This window comes from Leucopleurus acutus (assembly GCF_964270905.1).
Source record: "Leucopleurus acutus genome assembly, chromosome: 13".
NCBI classification, from domain to species: Eukaryota; Metazoa; Chordata; class Mammalia; order Artiodactyla; family Delphinidae; genus Leucopleurus; species Leucopleurus acutus.
This window is the reverse complement of record NC_139155.1, coordinates 24,358,547-24,377,982: the sequence shown is the minus strand read 5'-3', so window position 1 is coordinate 24,377,982 and position 19,436 is coordinate 24,358,547. Positions and strand designations below refer to the sequence as shown.

Sequence of the window (19,436 nt, the reverse complement as noted above, 5' to 3'; positions counted from 1 at the left end):
TGAAAAGGGATTAAAAGAAGTATAAAAACACTTTCTAAAGACCACTTCACAGTTTAAGAAAAATGTCAGTTACGGGTATATACATAGCAGTTACCTTGGAAATCACACCTAGTCATTTCCATTTATATGAACATAAAATATCTTTTCTTTAAAACAGACATGTGAAACTAAAATAAGACACACTATAATAACCATTTGACTGGAATCTCTTGTCTAGAATCTTATCTTTAAAAGCTACGGCTGTAAACAAAGTAACAAACACATTCTCTTTTCAATCAATTCTTTTACATGGTAAATGCTACCCTCTGGGGGGAAAAAATATCAAACTTTTAGGTAAGAAATACTCTGTTTAAAGGGGTTTTGAAGAGGATTTGGAGGAAAAGTCTCAGTACTTCATTTGTTTAAAGAAGGAAAGGGGGACCTTCCTGGACTGCAGAGAATGATTATATTGCTTTACTGACTAAAGTTCTCTCTTACGTAGTTACCTATTTATTCTAAATGTTGGTAGAGGCGTTTTAACTACCAGTACAAACTGATTTTAAACAGGAAGCATCCAAAAACACTTAAAAGCAAATGTTATATAGTATGTTGACTCAAAGGTTATTATATAAAAAATAAATTAAAATTTAAAGCAAATGCGTTTGCTCAAAATGAAATGTGTGTATAACCTGTAAGGAAGCTAGCAGCACGGAAAGCAATGGAACACATGCATTGTCACCCTTGGTGAGCTGAAGTTGAGGGAGAACAGAGATGGGGGGAGATGGAGTTTGGGCCTTGTTGGAGCTACTCCATCCTGACTCCTGGACCTCCGGGATTGTCATGGCCCAGGGTAGGCAGCTTTGGGCTAATATGGTCTACTTGGCCTCTGGACCACATTGGTCTCGAGATCCCTTCCGCTAGGATGGCATGGAGAGATGGCATCAGGGCTGCCTGCCTAGGAACACGGCCCAGTGTGGCCCTCACTGCCCAGTACCTGCTGGCATAAACTCTGGACCCACTGCCTATCTGTCTGACTTACACTCAGCACTGCCCCAGAAGAGGAAATCTCCAGAAGAAAAAAATTCTCCTTTCGAGATTATTTTTTCAGATTGATAAAATATTGCTTTTTACAATAAACACTAAGAAGGAAAACCCTCCACCTTTAGCATCTAAAACAAATCAGTCTGTTAACCTGAAATCATGTTTTAAAGAGGCATCTCTTAAGTCTCTATTTATAGCTCTCTGACAGCTGAGAAAGCAATTAGCTATATTATAGCCTCTTAGGCAATGTAACTGGCTTTACTAATTACATTCTCATTAACACCGTTTTATCTCCTGCTCTTAGTGGGAGCTCTTCAAACATCCTTTTGGCTGATAGGGTATATAGTAGTCTTCCATCCCATACTGCTTAATTTTTCACAGTAATTTGTTAATTTCTTATCAGGAATGCCACACAAAAGAAAAAATAGGTCTCCCCCCAGATAAAAATACTTTAAGTAAAACTATGGGTTTACCTACAGGATCTAAGATCTAGCTATGCTTAGTGAGAAGAAAACCAATAAAAAAATTGGGCATTAACCGGATACCATAGGCTTGCATCTTTCCAGGTCTTTATTTTTCTCTCTGCTTTTAAGTGCGCCTTAGAAACATAAACCTTGTGGGACTACTGTGAAAAAAAATTAAAGAAAACGATAGAGGCTCATTTTAAACTATGAGTTTTAAAAATGCCACAATGACAGATGTCACCAGAGGTGTCCATCTGTCCAAATGATTTAAAGCACATTTCTGATCACTCTGATTCGTAGCTGCAGTCTGTGGAAATCCCATCTGTAGGTTTATAGTGACCTAGTGTCGATCTCTGCTTTCCCTCCTCTGGGATGTCTGAAATGGGTCCAGGGTGGAGAGTTCTCAGCGCTCCCTCCTCCTGCTGGGGTCTGGTGGGCCTAGAAGCCTCTCTCAGTTCATCTCTGAGTACTGCTGGTCACCATCACAGCACCTCTGAGGGTTTGCTGGGATGGGGGTGCAAGGGTCTGACAACAAGGTCATTGGTTCTTTAGAAATGTTAGTTGGTGAAGGGGGAGGTTAGAGTTGTGGCAGGTGGACAGGGAACAGAAAGGAGTTGGTACCATTTAAGAGTAGATCACAGACCTATTTTACACTCCAACTTAGCAATACCTCTAGACTTTTGAAGTGCATATTCTTTGAACTGTCAATTCCATTTCTAAACTTTTACAGACATAACTATACAAGTAAGCAAAGATATATGTAAAGGGCATTCCATGCAGTATTAGTTGAATTAGCAAAATACCAATAGCTGTTTAAAAAAAGAAAAGAAGTGGATATGTACTCATGTGGAAAGATGGCCAAGATACAATGGTAAGTGAAAAATTAGAGAGGACAATGTATAATGCAATTCATTTCAATCTTTTTTTTTTTTTTTTGGCTGTGTTGGGTCTTAGGTGCTGCGTGCGGGCTTTCTCTAGTTGTGGTGAGCGGGGGCTACACTTCGTTGCAGTGCGCGGGCTTCTCATTGCAGTGGCTTCTTTTTGTTGTGGAGCACGGGCTCTAGGCACATGGGCTTCAGTAGTTGTGGCTCGCGGGCTCTAGAGCGCAGCCTCAGTAGTTGTGGCACATGGGCTTAGTTGCTCCGCGTCACCTGGGATCTTCCCGGACCAGGGATCAAACCCGTGTGCCCTGCATTGGCAGGCGGATCCTTATCCACTGCGCCACCAGGGAAGTCCCCATTTCAATCTTAAAAAGATGTACCAGTATGTTTGTATCATCAGAATGGGAATTCATCAAAAGGGAGGTCAGGAATGGGAGAGAATACTTTCATTTTACATATTTCTATACTATGTGAATTTTTATAAGCCTCCATTTCATTTCTAATAAAAACTCAATCTACAGTGATACCCCTATTTAGAAAAGAGCTAACATGGCAGGCCTGAGACTGCCATCCTAGAAAGGCCTGCTTACAAGGTTGACCCTTGGCTGGTGTCTGGAAATGTGGATTTCGAGAGGGTTTTCAGCAGTCCCTGATAAGAATGCTTTGCTGAGCCTAAACTGTTTATGCAAACAATATGGTTTATGCTGAATGAACCTGCTTTCCTTCTGGGAGTCTGGAATTTCGGTATGTGCTAGGCAAAGGGTGCCCACGTCACTGACTCTCAGTAGGGAACACTAAATGCCCAGGCTCAGGTGAGCTGCTCTGGTAGACAGGTCACAGGCATCATCACAACTCAGTGCTGTGGGAATTAAGTATATTCAGTGCGACTCCAGCGGAAAAGGACTCTGGAAGCTTGCACCTGGTTTCCCCTGGACTTCACCCCATGCACCTTCTCCCTTTGCTGATTCGCTTTGTACCCTTTTGCTGTAATAAATCATAGCCATGAGGACTACAATATGCTGAGTTCTGTGAGTCTTCCTAGCAAATGGTTCAATTTGGGGGTGACCTTGGGGACTCCCAGCACATTCCTATTACTCTTTTCCATAGAACCTTCTTCTTGACTTTCACAGCATTACCAAAATTTTTGATTAAACTCTATATCTTTTCACTAGACTGTAAGTTCTGTGAGGTTAACTACATACATTTGTTACTACTACATACCACACAAATATTCAATAAAGTTTGTTAAATAAAAATAAGAAAAAAAATCTCACTGACTAATAACAGATGATCTGCTGGAGAGAGAGTGTGAGAGATTCCCTTCTAGATTCTGGGATCCCTAAGAGACACTCAAATTAAGACAAAAATTAATGGCAGAACCAGGCGCTGCATGCCCCTCACTTGTGCTCCCACCTGAAAGGAGAAACTTGTAACAAAAGTTTCTCAGCCCTCTAAGGCCAGTGTCACAGTAACAGGAGGTCACAGGCGTCTAACTTCTAAGATGCACACAGTGAGGACACGTGCTCCTCAGGGCTCAAACCATCCACTTCTACTCTCTCCCTGTGGCTTTTCTCCCGTTCCCTACCTCCCTTGCAAAGAATGGAAAAAGTCACGTCAACCACCATGGACTAGAGGGCTGGACACCTGGCAAGCCGAGGGGTTAATCTTGCACTGACATGCACATTTACCCAAAGCAAATTTGTCTTAGTGACGGCTAATTCCCTGATGCTCCAGATATCGGGAGACGGCATGGGGCCGGGGTCTGCCCCGGGCCGCCCACATCGCTGGTACTGACTCAAATCCTCCCTAAAACCCTGGCCTCGGGGCCACGTGATTTACTTGCCTTTAGGTACCTGGGTCCATTTTGCGGGGTGTATTTTCTCCATTCCATCATCTCACCCTAACTGCATTCATCTAAAGCTTACCACAAAGAGAAATTAATCTGCCATTTCTAGTGTTATCAGGCCTCTGCAGTGAGTTCAGTACCATGTGGTCTGGTCGAAAGCCTCCTAAATCCTAGAGAGTCCTTTTCTGGGTTCCCTCTGAAAGGCTGAAGCCAGCAACGGCACCTGCATCGGCGGGGTGGCTTTCCGTAACAGCGGGGCTCACGCTCCCTGCACCCCCACCCCAGCCAAACCTCCTCTCTTTTCAGGTACCGTATGCTTGTTTTTCTGCCCACTCACAGCCCACTAGAATGTAAACACCTAGAGAGTAGAACCTATCTTATTCACCTTTGCACACGGTGCATTTAGGGGCAGTGCCTCACAAGGTATGTGCTTAACAAATATTTGTTTAGGTGAGTCAGTGCCTTGTTTCTTCCACCTGTAGAATGGACACAATATTGGTTATCTTCTTGTCATGCTCGTGAGAAGGAAATAACTGGAATTCTGGAGATAACAGAAAGTAACATTCCAAAATTGTAGATTTAAGTGTCCCTTGAATCCTATTATTCCATTTAAGTTTCTGGCCATAGGGAAGTTCCACAGACTGCTAAGCAGAGATTAAACGCACTGATACTAGGATTTGAAGGGGTTTCAGTACTTTTACATCTGCACGTAGGAGGTGGAGGACAAATGACCCGATGAATGCCAGCAATGTTTTCACAGTTATACCTACCATCGTCTCTCCGATTGTCACTTCTCCTGTTCCCCCCGCTCCCCTGTCCTTCCATTAGCTGGCATCTTTCCCAGTCACCTCTGCCATCCCTTGCTTTCTTCCCTCCATCAGGCCGTTCTCAAATTCTCAGACTGAAATAACCTACAGACCCCTCACCTCCCCCTGCCCCACACCTCTGCCTCGGCCCCTCCAGAGTGGGGACGGCACCAACCACACCCTGTCTGGCTCTGGCCGTGGACACTCTGCCTCTGTTTCCCTGCTTCCGACGCTCTTTACCTTGCTGGCCTTCAGAATGTTGATCTGCTCTTCGTACACCGTGTCTCTGTTTTTCTCCAGAAAACTATCTGAAAGGTACTCCACCTGGAGCCACGGCAGGAAACAGAAACGGTAGTTAGTGCTCCAGCCTGACCCGGGACCCTCAGCAGCTTCTCCAGTAGTTTCAGCTCATCCACAGCGTTTTCTGAAAAGAGCTGTGCATACATGGGAAACCCACAGATGTTCTCATCCAAACTGCAAACCCAAGATGTGATCAGGGTTCACATAGAGGGAGTTGAATATTCATTTTGCGGAAAACCAAATTGTTTTTAAAAAGGAGTTCCTGCAAGATGGCCTTTAATAGAAGGCTTCCTTTGGGTGCTCTAAACGCAGCTGGTCAGCCTCACCCCAGATCAACTGAATTAGAACTTGCCTTTGAGCAATACCCCAGGTGACCTGCACACACATGAAAACTTGAGAAGCACTGGGCTAGCGCACACAGAACACAACCCACGTAGAGAAATTCTAAGTTTACGCCAGCTGCCAGGAAAGCAGCCACCTGAAGAAGAATCACTCTTTCTTCTTCTCTCTCAGGCTCCAGGAGAGTAGACAAGGCCCCACCCAAGAGACTCCAGGCCCTCTGAATTCAAAGGTCACCTCCCTCTTAGCCCAGGAACCCCGAGTCCACCTTGGACACGGCTCACGGAGCACCGGGCCCACCAAGAGGAGACCCACCTTATCTGCAAAGTGGACGACAATGAAGGCCGTGTTGGACATGCGGGGTTTCTGGAAGTGCTGGCTGCCGGAGTGCCGGTCGTAGAGCTTCTGAGCCCAGTTCTGGTCAGTTCCTTTGGGGACCTGTGGATCCACAAAATCAGGTGCTTTGTGAAGAGGGAAAAGGAAGCCAAGAGTCATGGCAGAGTGATGGAGTCCACCAGGAAGCTGACCTCATGAGGCTGGATTCAGCTCTGAGACCTGGACCCTAACTGGACGTGGAAAGCAGATTCAACCGTGAACACCTGGGACCCCACATGGCATGCCCTCAACATGCCCTGTACGCTGGCACCCTGAAGGGGTGCGCTGAGCCTCCAAGAACCTGCCGTCTGGCAGACGCTAGAAGAGTTGGGAGAGGAAGAGGGTGGAGGCCAAGGTCACAGGAGTAGAATCATAACCCACAGGATAAATCTGAAGATGCTTCTTTGCTCTGGTGGGGCCAGTGACTTCAGGGTCATGAACACACCACATCCGCCTCCAGCGCCAAGTTCCTGCTCACTCAGGTCAAGTCCTGCAGCAGGAAAGCCCACTGTCTCTCTCTAGGGCCATCTGAATACCAGCGTCCAGGCTCAGCTCAAGTCTGTCCTTTTCTCTGGAGCCTTTCCTGACCACCCTTGATCTCGCTTTGGAATTCTTCCAATTTAGCTCTTACATATGCACTGCCTAATATTGTTCATCGTTTGTTTTTTGTGTATTGTCTTGTCTCTATAAACTGTAAAGTAAGTTTGTTGGGTTCAGAAGTATGACTTACTGTTTTTTTTCCTGTCCCTCAAAGAACTTAAAATTGGATTCCAGGGCTTCCCTGGTGGCACAGTGGTTGAGAGTCTGCCTGCCGATGCAGGGGACACGGGTTCGTGCCCCGGTCCAGGAAGGTCCCACATGCCGCGGAGCGGCTGGGCCCGTGAGCCACGGCCGCTGAGCCTGCGCGTCTGGAGCCTGTGCTCCGCAACGGGGGAGGCCACAGCAGTGAGAGGCCCGCGTACCGCAAAAAAAAAAAAAAATTGGATTCCAGCCATGCACTGGGTGCTAAGTACCTGGTGATCGAGCTACGCAGTACTAACCTCTACCCCCCCCAAATTTAAAGTTAGAGATTTACTACATTAATAATTCTGAAGGGCAGCCTCTTTTAGTATCTTTAGAGATGGCTTCCGAAGTGAAAAAGCATCTTGCTTTGTTGAAAGCACAACACGAAGTCACTGTAACCACCACTCAAATTATCAAGAAAGATGGTGCCTCTGCTGATGGGAAGGTGCTCCCCACCACCTGTCATCCCTGAGCATCGCTGCACACGCACCTTCCTCAGCTATGGGCCACCAACTGCCTTTTGCCCTTTTCATTAGTTTAGATTGTATATTTGGATCAGGCAGGGTTGAAGGTGACCCTTGAACTAGCCATTTAAAAAGGGCTTTGTTTAGTAAATTAATAATTCCTGTGCCATAAGAAAAATGCTTACACACTTGAGAAGAAATTTCTCAAATACTTTGTAAGCAAACAGATTTTTCTCAATATCCAACTTGGTGTAACTAGGATTGAATATCCAGTGCTAAGTGCCACAGGATTTTTAAGGAAACTCCTTCTTGAAGGAGACTATTAATTGTGTTGGGCAGACAAAATAAAATATATTTAATTGAGCATTTAAAAATATATTGTTTTATATTTGTCTCCAAGCATCCCGTATTTAGAAACACCAGGTACGGGGGGGAAGCAAGAGGGCAGCCTGGCGGAGCTGTCAGGAGGCGAGGCTGGAGAACAGGAACACAATGGACCCAGCACTGGCAGAACCGGGCAAGACAGAACAGAAAGGGTAGGGCTATGATGAGAAGCCCCGCCTGGTCAACACTTGTATTTGCCAGTATCAAAATCATCTTGTCTTGACAATGAAATTGGACTTCTGTTAGCAGACTCCATAATTCCACATAGTCTCTAATTCAGACTTGAATAAATCAATGAGTAAGGGAGGCCGGGAATCAAGGTCATAGGTATACATATTTCCTGACAAGGGTCAGTCTCTCTTCTCACCTCCACCCTTGACTAAAAATAAGGGCCAGCAGGAATTCACAACCATTAAGAATCTCAGATAATAATCAAAGCCAATGCCCAAAGAACTTACTGCCAGGCAGTTCTCTATACATTTTCGATGTATTAACTATTCAATCCTTGCAATAATCCCATGAGCTAGGTACTACGGCTGTATACATTTTACAGATGAAGAAACTGAGACAGAGAGGTTAGGTAACTTGCCCAAGGTCACACAGCTGGGAAATAGCAGAACTGGGGTTCAAACCAGGACAGGCTCTAGAGTATGTGCTCCTCACTATTATGCTTTCCTGCCTGACGAGAGAGTTTTAAAGGTAACCACAAAGGCACGGTTAGGCAGGATGTAGTTATTTCCAAAAATCCTTCCAAAAAGTAGATTTAGAACAGGCATAGGAGACAGAAGGCAAATTTTGTATTTTGATAAAAGCTACAATAGATTGTAGTTATCAGTAGGTCTGGAATATGCAGCAAATCAAATCCTTTAAAAAAGAATCTGCCAGCAGCTTCATGCGAGCTTCCTTACTCTCCTCCCCAAAGGCACTGGACCAGGAGCCTGGACCCCAGCTCTGTCCTCATTTAGGTGGGTACTGTCCCTCAGAGGGCAAGTCCCCCTGACCTGCTCTGTTGGCCACTGCTCACAGCAAAAAGTGAAGGCCCGGGTCCCAGACAGGCAAATCTCCAGAGATAGGAAGTAGATTAGTGGCTGCCTAGGGCTGTGGGGGAATGGAGAGTGACCGCTAAGGGGTTTCTTTAGGGGACGATGAAAATGTTCTAAAATTGATTGTGGTGGTGATGGCTGCATGACGCTGAATATACTAAAAAACACTGAATTGTGTATTTTAAACAGGTGAATTGTACGGTTCACTAATTCTATCTTAATAAAGCTGTTAAAATTGCATTAAACCTGACTTTACTCTTTGTTATTGAAATAAAACAGAGAAAACATGGGGGTGGGGGGAGGGGAATGAAAGTCCTCAGACCTACTAAGCCCCTCAACAGCTTGGGGTATAAACCCTGTGGCCCAGGACAACTTTTCACCAAGGTGCTCCTGGAACCTTGTCGGAAACCGTACTCTCTCTTGAAGATGTCTGGCTGCCATCACTGGCCTGGGACGTCGCCAGGGGCCAAAGCCTGCCCCAGCCCAACAGTTGACAAGAGCTGACTGATAAGGACCCCAAAGCCAGTTATTCCATCTCCACTCCTTGTCCCGCTTTCCGGGGCCACTGCCACGACGGCCGCCTCCCTGGTCACTATCTCACTCCATCCCATACCTCCGTGGGCTCCCTGATGCCCTCTCAAATGCCCCTGCCCCCATCAACCCCAAATCCTCCTGCGACAGCTGGGCCTCCAGGACTCTGCTGTCCTAACAGCTCTAGGCGGAGGCGGCTCCTTCCTCCCCACCTGGCAGCCATCTTCTCCAAGGCCAGTTCCGGGCCTTCACTTTTCCACCCTCACAAAACAGCCTTTCCGCGTGCTCAGCGAGACGCTAATTCTAGAGCAACTCAACGACCCATCCTGTCCCTTCCCACACCTGGGTGGCTGGCTAAGATCACACGTCAGCTCCTCTTCCCTTAATCGACTCCTGCTGTTAAGTTAATATAATTTAGTATTGCCGCCAGAAAATAAAATCAAATTTCACTGTGAGCGTCACTGCCATGGATTAAGACACTGCCCAGATTGGAGGGGAGAGTTGACTCCGACGACTCCCACATCTCACTTTATGGTCTCTGACCTCAGTAAACACATCTCTGCACTCGGTATTGCTCGTCCCTGTTTGTAGGACACCTTGTCCCCTCCTCCTCTGTTCTCTTCAGCTTCTAACCCTGCTGCGTCTTAGCAGATGCCTCGTTTCCTCCCTCATAGGGAAGCCAGCTGTCAAGCAGGAAACTTCAAATTCCTGCTCTACATCCAGAAACTCAGCTGCATCCACAGCCCTTCGATCCTTTGGGCCCTTCTCACGGAAGGGAGTGCTTCTTCCCCTGGCCGGCATCCTGCACACGCACCCCTACCTCCTGGAGACCTGGATCCACCCAGCTTCCCTCTCCTGGAAGCCTCTCCCACCTCTCCTCTCTCTCACCTCCTCCTTTTCACAGCTAAGCTTCCGGAAAGGAATTCAGACTTGCCATCTCCATGGCCTCACCTCCTATTCTCTCCTCAAGTTACTGAAATCAGGCTTCTGCCCAGACAACTTCCTTGAAACTGCTCTAAGCAACAACTCGCTGCCAGATGCAGGGCCTCCGAGGCCCTCACCACGGCTGCCCTCCCTCCTCAGCCCCTCTGCTCCTCGCCTAGAGCCCTCGGCATCTCCTCCCGGCTGGACAAGCGCAGCGCTGCCAGGGCGCTGCTGACTCCAGTCTCTCTGCAGCTTACGTTTCACACAGTTGCCAGGGAGACCTGTCGAAAAGTGAGTCACATCTGATCACACCTCTCCCCCGCTTCACACCCTTCCACCCCCAGAGCCTCCAGAGTCAAGTCCAAACGCCTTCGCCGGGCAGGCAAGGCCGAGCCTCATATTCTTGGACGGTTCCTCCCGCCCTCGCCTGCCACCACCATGGGCTCTCTCTGGACAGATAGGACCATTTCATATTCTGTGAACGTGACATTCCCTTTGCTCAGAACCCCTCTCCCCTCATGTGACCCCTGCTTACACAGCTGCCCTGGGCACGCTTTCCCCCTGAAACTTTCTTCTCAGTGTTTCCATTTCCCTGTCATCCGGGGAGATGATCTCAGTGCTTGCTCGAGCCCCTCTGATGTGTGTTGAAGGGAACATGGGGTTCGCAGGGTGGATGAATGCGGGAAAGGCACTGCCCCCGCCTCCACCACAGGCTTCAAAGCTGCGCACAAGCCGTAGCCTCTGGGGTGACGTCCTAGGAAACCACAAGCCCTTGCTCTTGATCCACAGTAAACTCTCACGAGAGCAGCCCTGCCCAGGTCAGGAAACCGAAGGGTATTCTCCTCCCCGTCTGCAGGCTGCTTTCCTTCTACTGCCTCAACAATAATACATTAATTAGGAAGGTCCATCCTCGTCAGCTCCGCAGGCTGGGTTCCATGAAACAGAGAATCCTAGTCAACAGGGCAGAGCTTGCCTCCCCGACCCAGGCCTTCCTTCGTGGGTCCCTAACACAGTCTCCACAACCTGAGACGGTGTCTGTATCTTCATTCACTAGAATTGCTTCCAGGGGTCAAAGTATCATTTGCACAAAATTCCTGCTAAAATGCAAGTATGTGATTTATGAGGAAACACGCACTGACATCTCAAATCCTATCAGCCCTAAGCAGTTTGTTCCTCCAAGAGGGAGGGACTGATGACCGAGACATGGGGAGGGCAGGGAACTCGGGGTCTGAATTCGGCGTAGACACACTTATGTCCACAGCACCCACAGCAGCCTTAGCGCCGGGAGAGGAGAGTTTTGTTACGAGCAGCCCGGAAACTATCATTTTCCACAAGCAAACACCCTCTCCCCTGGCCGTGGTTACTGAGGAGCAGCTGCAGTTTGCGGCTCAGCCTGGGTCTGACGATAAATTCATGACTGTAGGGAAGCTTTCCCACCTGGAGGAATCCGGAGCACTTTGCTGTCCTGGTCCCCACGCCTCCTCTGCAGCTTCCGGCACCCAGCACAGGCTGAGGAGACCCACCCTGCGTGCTGCCCCTTTCAGTCCATGGCTACCCCGTCTCCACGTTTCTCATTTAAATCTCAGCCCACTGGTCCCGCCTGCCACTAGGTGTCTTCTCCAGGAGAAGTGATTTTCCCGACGGCTGCTTCTTACTTCATGAGGCTTCGTGGCCTGTCGCATGGGGGTCGCAGAACCCACTTCTTCACAGCACGATCTCCTGATTCTTTCTCACCCTGCAGAGTGTATCTGAGGCAGCTCCACATCCAACAGGATGGCTCCCGAGAGACGCAAGCTGCCCAGGTGTGACCAATTCCACGGGGATCCCTAACCTGCTTAGGTCAGAGCCACGGGTGCTGCTAGAAGGGTGCAGCAGGCTGCCCTGTTTTCTAAAGTCAGATTTCCAAACAGCCAAATGCACCCTCTATAAGTGTACAGTTTCATGACTTGACAAAAGTAATAACTGTTGGTTAAAACTCCATCTGTTACTAGAAGCTGAATCAGATTATGCTGAATGACCCTGGATTCCCAGAGCGGTTAAACCTGGTGGAAGATGGCGACCACACTGTGGGGTTTTGTTTTATTCCTTAACTTGGTGTTCAGCTTGCCTCCCCTGCTATACTTGTGACTGGCGGCTAGTGAGTTTGAAAGTGTCACATTCACAGTACTACCCCCAATCCAATGGGACACTCTAGTCCCCACCAGCTTGACTAGCAAGAAACCCAGGCTTATCCTCAGACCTTCCCTTCTAAGGAGCCGCAGGGATGGGGAAGCAAGGACCTAACAGAACTGCCGGGGCTGCGTGCAGCTCAGCACTCTTTCTGACTTGGTGTGCCCTGCCCTTGAGGTCACTCGGCTGTCACTCCGCTGCCCCTGCTGGGCTCTGGTCCCTGCCCACAGCCCTCTGCGGGCCCCTCGCCCTCACTCAGGCCAAGCTCTTCCCCAGCACCATCCTGTCCCTCTTCACCCTTTGCTGGCCGGCAGGGAGATCCCTGCCTCCACTCCTGAGGGTTTTCCCCTCAAGACCAGACATACAGTAGGTGCATGATACATTCTGGGTGTCTGGCAGGAGTCTGAGTTGGATACAGTCTTCGACTTAAATCACCTAATTTTACAAACCCAAACAGAAGGCACCACAGGGCATAAGGCAGAGACCATCCCTATAAACACAGCCGGATTTTACTTCCCCTTAGCTTCTTGAAAGTAATATAGGCAGCGTGTATTCTGTAGGAAGACTGAACAGAAACGTCTGGGGATCTCTACTGCCCCGGGAATACCCAAGGCTGCAGAGTCTAGGGATTTGGGGAAGTTACTTTCAAAACTGCTGAATACTTGCGCCTTGGTCCTCCCTGCAACCACTGCCTACTTTTCGGCTGCACTGCTAAGCACTCCTCCACCACTCCCGGAACCACCTGCTGCCCGGCCCAGTGCTGCACTGAGTGCCCCCCACTCCCTCACCCAGAGGCCTGGGTCCCACTCTCTGGACAGCAGTCTGAGGTCTCCCACCTTGCACTGGGACCGTGTTCTCACCGCTGTGACCTGACATTCCTGGGACACGTTCCCTAGGGTAGTGGCAGCTCTGAGAACCTCAAACTGTGAGCCAAAACAAACGCACAAGTAGTCCTGGATTGCCTGCCAAAGGCAGGAGAAATCAGGGACAACTGATTAGACAGCTGCTGAATTCACAGACTCAATCACCCTGAGGCACGGGGCTGTTCCTACGAGAGGTGTGTGTAAGGCGCAAGGAGAGGCCAGGCCCCTGGGGCCGTGGTTTTGGTGGAGTCAGCACTTCAGCACAGAGCCAGGTAGAGCAATGCAGAACAAGCCGCCTGCCTCAGAGCCCTGTATGACCTTGGACTTCACAACTGGGTAGGGGAATGAAGAGCTGGAGCCCTCCCAGAGCCAGGGCCTGGGGGGCTGCGCTGGCTCAGCGGCCAGAACGGGACGGAGGCCATGGGTTGGGGGTGTGGATCTGGGGAAGGTTATGGAGAGGATCACAGACGGTCACAGGGGGAGGGGAGCGTGTTCCCCGAGGGTCAGAAGGGAGCTATTGGCCGTGGACACTAAGGCAAGAATATGAGTGAGTGGTGAACACCGGGAGGGGAGACTGGAGGGCCTGGGCTGTGACTTCTGTCATTGAGCCAGTGCCACTCGAGGCAGGGACAACTTCTTGTCACCTTTACCACAACCTCACAGGTGGAGCAAGACAAGGCTCGCCTCTGCCACACTGAGGAATTACCTGTTCCTGAACCTGCCTCCAGATGAAGTCCCCAGCTTTGAAAATGTGCTGAAAACCATCAGATAAAAATGTGGGGCGGAGGACCTTCAAGACGGCAGAGGAGTAAGACGTGAAGATGAGCTTCCTCCCCACAAATACATCAGAACTACACCTACATGTGGAACAGCTCCTACAGAACACCTACTGAATGCTGGCAGGGGAACTCAGATTTCCAAAAAGGCAAGAAAATCCCCATGTAACTGGGTAGGGCAAAAGGAAAAAGGAAAAAAAAAAAAAAAAGAGGCAAAGGAATCTGGACAGGACCTGCCCTTCTGGGAGGGAGCTGGGAAGGAGGAAAAGTTCCCACACACTAGGAAGCCCCCTCACTGGCAGGGCTGGGGGAAGCTTTGGAGCCATGGAGGAGAGCGCAGCAACAGGGGTGCAGAGGGCAAAGCGGAGAGATTCCCACACAGGGGATCGGTGCCGACCAGCACTCACCAGCCCAAGAGGCTTGTTTGCTCACCCGCAGGGCCGGGCAGGGGCTAGGAGCTGAGGCTCGGGCTTCGGTCGGAGTGCAGGGAGAGGACTGGGGTTGGCGGCGTGAACACAGCCTGCAGGGGTCAGTGTGCCACAGCTAGCCGGGAGGGAGTCCAGAAGAAACCTGGGCCTGCTGGACAGCAAGAAGCCACTGTGGCGGGCTGCGGGAGAAGAGGGGTAGGCCCACCAGAGGAGCTTCCTGCTCCGTGCGCCCACAGACGGCAGGGCAACGCCTACACAAGTGTGAGCGTGAGCCGCAGCTCTCATCTCGGAACCCAGAGGCTGCTGCCGCTGCCACCAAGGGTCCTGTGTGCAAGGCAGGTCACTGCCCACACGCTCCCGGCAGCCTGTACAGCCTGCCCCTGCCGAGGGTCCCGCGACGCGGGACTAACTTCCCCGGGAGAAGGCACAGCGCACCTCAGGCTCTTGCAACTTCGTGCCAGCCTCTGCTGCTGCAGGCACACCTGCACGTTCCAATTGTGACTGCTGTATCCCTCCCTCCCCCCGGCCTGAGTGAGCAAGTGAGCATTTACAGCCGCTGCTTTCATCCCCTCTTGCCTGGGAGGGGAACAGACACCTGAGGGCAGCTCACACGCAGAGGCGGGGCCAAAGGCAAAGCTGAACCCCAGGGGCTCTGTGACCAGAGAAGAGAAAGGGAAATCTCTCTGTGCAGCTGCAGAAGCAGGGGGTTAAAATCCCTGCAATTGGCTTGGTAAACCCCGCATGTGTGGAATACGTGAATAGACAACAAGTGTTCCCACAACTGAGGCTGTGAACTTTGGGGACAAGTACACGCAGGAGGAAAGCCAGATGGGAGGCTCAGCTGGCCCCAAAATGCCCACAGCAGAGACCTACCGAGAAGTATAAGAAGACTTCCTGGATGGGCAGGGACTGGCTGCGGCTCACTGGGGGGACACGGACACTGACAGCTGAGGCCCCAGGAAAACATCACTACTTTTTTTTCTTTGTTTGTTTTGTTTTGTTCCATTGTTCTTTTTTTATGATTATTCTTTTAATTTTTTTTTTTTTTTTTTTTTTTTTCCTGCAAAGTACCTTTAATATGTTTGCATCAGCAGCAAGCATTAGGATGTTCTAATTTTGGCACCATTAAGTTATATGTGTAGCATTACACATTAGATACCAAGTCACCACCCCAACCAGTATTTATCCATATGAATAGGAAAACTGAACAAAAACATAGTTCTGATAAAGGCTGCATTCATAAACCCAATACAGTTTAAGGTAATTTTTTTTTTTTTTTTTTTACAATCAAGGGCTGCCATTTAGGATTGTTTTTTTTAATGATAAATAAAAAATAGGAATTATTTAGAAGATAAAATACTTCACTGTTCTTTACTGTTATTAATACAATATTGAGTGTTTTGCTATATAAAATATACTCCCAAGAAGTCGAAGTATTTAAAAACAGTGTATCAAATAAAAATCACAGCCATGTTACTGTTCAGCAACTCCATTCCAATAAACATTGGTATTGCATTCTCAAAAAAAAAAAAAAAAATTGCAGCTGAGGCAAGAGCTCTCTGAAGCTTGCATTCTGGGCGTGTAAAACACCTCACTGCATACTTTTAAGACTGTCACTCTGCTTCAGTAATTTGAACCTGCCACATTTTACTTCAACAAGTAAAGCACTCTGCTGAGAATACAAAAATTTATAAAAAGGCCATCATAAAAGATTAAACCTCGGTAGGCATGTAAGCTTTCTTTTAATAAAAACAAAAATAGTCATTGTCATCTAGTTAAATAAGTCTCTTTGTTATAGAATGTTCCAGTTATTGAAAAAGGGACCTTAAAAAACCCAACTGCCTATATCTTAAAACCCTACCTCTCTTGCCCCATAATACACACATTTGAGGGAAGAGTCATTTAATGTGCAAATTGGCAAACAAATGTGGAGGAGAGGGGACTTCTTGAAATGACGTGCCCAATCAATTCTTGGTTTATTCTTTTACAATATCAACTTCCAGAAAACTAAAATAACCAAAGTAGCCCTAAAAATACACAAAACAGACCTTCATCTTTGCATTCCTTTCCCAATAAACACAAAAAGTATGTACAGCATGTTTAATAATATGCAATATGCAAAAGCTTTGTGTTGCTGTTAGCAACATCTATACCCACCCACCCTCCTTATTCACAAGTGTACCTCTACCTAACACAATTACATCACTAAGCCTGTTAGTTTGAAAGGGTCTTCAATTTGTTAAAACTGGAAAATCTTGGTATAGGGGCTCCACTCATTTGACTCAAGGTTATAGACTTCCACCGTATTCAGAAACTCATTGCCATCAAATCCTCCCACTGCATAAATAGTGTTCCCTACAGTTGCAATCCCAGCATTGCTCCTTGGTGAAGTCATGTTTCCCATCATCTTCCATTCATTTCTAGTTGGATCATACATCTCCACACAACTGATGGCATGAGAACCATCAAAGCCACCACCTACAAACAGTTTTCCGCCGAGAACAGCCACTCCAGCTCCTCGCCTAGCCACATTCATGGATGCAATTAAAGTCCAGGTGTTATTTTCAGGATTATAACGTTCTACTGTGTTCAGACAATTCCAAGACTCTGCGCCTCCAATTATGTACAAATAACCACCAAGCTCACAGACTGCAGACTGGTGTCTACGAATGTTAAGAGGAGCACAGCTTGTCCATGACTTTGTTATAGGATCAAATACATCACAATTTTTCAGTCCTTTTTGACCATATGGATCTGAGCCACCAACGATGTATAATTTCCCATTCAGAGCACACACTCCTGCATTACAACGATTAGTTCTCAATTCTGGAATAGGAGTCCAGTCATCTATGTTTGGATCATACATCTCTCCACATCTCAGGTCATCTGAGTGGCCATTTGATCCACCCACCACATAGAGCTGGCCCATGAGTACGGCCATTTGAAATCGGGCTCTTGGTGTCCTCATGGGAGCAAGAAAGGACCAATGATCTGTATGTGGATCATAGCATTCAACTGTTCGAAGACACTCCTCTCTGTTATAGCCACCTGCAGCTATGAGTTTGCCATTCATCTCTGCTGTCCCCAGACCAGATCGTGCGTACTGCATAGGAGACATGGGCTTTTCTATTAACTCATCTGGTTGCATCTCAAAGCTTAAACTTTTAATGAGTTTTGGAGTACTTGTTGGTGAGCTCTGTGGGCTGTTTCGCCCATGAAGGAAAATGACACAGAAAATACCATCCAGCACAGCCAGGCACAAGTAAGTGTTATTTGAAGTCTTTTCCGAAGCAACGATTTTCCACTCGTGCTTAGGGCTTTGTATTGTAGCATTTGGAGAAGACAGACATCCAATGGAACTGCTACTTATCTGCTTATGGCCATTCTCACGTGGTGGCTTTTTCTGCACAAACTGAATGTGGTCATCATCACTGCCAAACACCTCAGCCTGTCCAGCTAGTAGGTTCCCATCAAGCAGCTTGTGATCGGCTGAGTAGTACAAGGTTTGAACCTCTTCCATCAGCTCTTCCAGACTGTCTCCATTCTCCCAGATGCTACGCTGCACCCAGTTGATTACCTTTGTGTACAATTTGCCATTGCTGGGCAAGCAAACATTATCTTCAAGCATTACCTCCAACTTTAGCCGTGGAAGTTTAAGAAACTCTTCCTCTTCTGAAATTTGTAACAAATGCTCCTGAATATAAGCATCAACCTTATTCAACAAACGGGAGTCTCCCATACAACTTGCAAAATTTCGGTAAGAGATGCAGCTGGTAATATCCATTCTAGATAGTAAATAATCACCACAAACCTGCTTTACTCTGTCCATCTTCAGCTTTTTTGCTGCAGAATAAACGTCTTTGACTAATTCCTTATCGGCTTTCAACTGAGCAGTGTAGGCATAATTCAACAAGACTTCAACAGCTTCCGGATTGAGATCATCAAACTTAACATGAGAAACTCGGTGAGGATCACTATCATTATTAAAGATTTCAAATAAATAGGGGCTGCAGCAAGCCAGGACTGCTCTGTGTGCTAACATCTCATGGCCACAGACCTGAAGCCGAACATCACAGAACTGGCCACTTTTCCTCAGGGCATTTAATTTGGCAACAGAAGACTCAATGAAATTTTCGTCTTCAAACATTAAATATCCATTGGGAATCATTTTTCCTTATAATTTGGCTACTATACTGGTGAGAAATGTATTTCCGGGGTGTTTTAAATAATCAAGGACAAAGGAAACTCAGCGCTTTGTTGAGGTATGAAGACAGGTGGCTGAAGTGAAGGCAGAGGTGTCTGAAGCTCTAATGGTGATTCCAAAACTATCAGGCTTGAAAATGATGTAATCAAGCCCTTTAAAGCTATAGACACGAACTTCTTCTGTGATAATCATGCATCATAATCTGGTTCATCTCTGAAGAGATGGAAAAACTCATCTCTGGAGCTTCAAAGGGGAGCAGAAGGAAGCGGGCGGTAATCGGCCCAACGGAAAGCGTCTCGAGGCCACCGAGAAGGGAGCGACCGAGCGGGGAGACGAGCGAACAGCCCGCAGAGGCTGCGAGGAAGGGGAGCGCACCGGAAATTCGCAGGGACTCGCTCGCTGGCTCGCTGGCACAGCGGCGCTGAAGCCGCAGGCGGCGAAACTGTGGCCAGCAGTTCCGAGAGACCGACCTCCACGCGCGTCCCGGAGACACTGCCCCCGCCGCAGCCGCCCGCTAGCGCCTCACCCCCTCGCACGTCACCACGTGCGCCGCTGCCGTAGCCGCCGCCAACGCCTCCCCGACGCATCCGGCTGGAAAGCGTCGGCAAATGGATTCTTTTAATTTTTATTTACTTTTTATTTTCTTTCTTATGCTTTTATTTCTAATATATTTTTAATTTTATTATTTTTTTCTTCTTTCTACTGTACTTTTTTGTTATATTGTGTTTTTTCCTTGTGTTTTTCTTTCTTTGTTTTGCTTTGTTTTCATTTTATTTTAAACTATATTATCTATTTTTACTTTACTACTTTGTTTTGTATTTTTTCCTTTTGTTTTC

General features: G+C 47.8%; 2 protein-coding genes across 2 annotated transcripts in view; both read right to left on the bottom strand.

The window, feature by feature from the left end:
• The window catches only part of MYO5B (myosin VB), a 396,769-nt gene that overhangs the window by 103,133 nt on the left and 274,200 nt on the right, over positions 1-19,436 (bottom strand). Inside the window, exons 13-14 of the mRNA XM_082853383.1 lie at positions 5,972-6,094; positions 5,258-5,341 (exon numbers count right to left, since the gene is read on the bottom strand). Of these exons, the coding sequence (XP_082709509.1) occupies positions 5,258-5,341; positions 5,972-6,094 (207 nt within the window). The remainder of the gene's footprint in view (positions 1-5,257; positions 5,342-5,971; positions 6,095-19,436) is intronic.
• LOC309970782 (influenza virus NS1A-binding protein-like) lies at positions 15,550-19,134 on the bottom strand. The gene has a single exon (XM_082853384.1). The coding sequence runs from the start codon at positions 18,562-18,564 to the stop codon at positions 16,636-16,638; it is 1,929 nt and encodes a 642-aa protein (XP_082709510.1). The 5' UTR covers positions 18,565-19,134; the 3' UTR covers positions 15,550-16,635.

Excerpts from the sequence above, each read along its gene's own strand:
- LOC309970782 (XM_082853384.1), bottom strand. The coding sequence starts at position 18,564 with ATGATTCCCAATGGATATTTAATGTTTGAAGACGAAAATTTCATTGAG.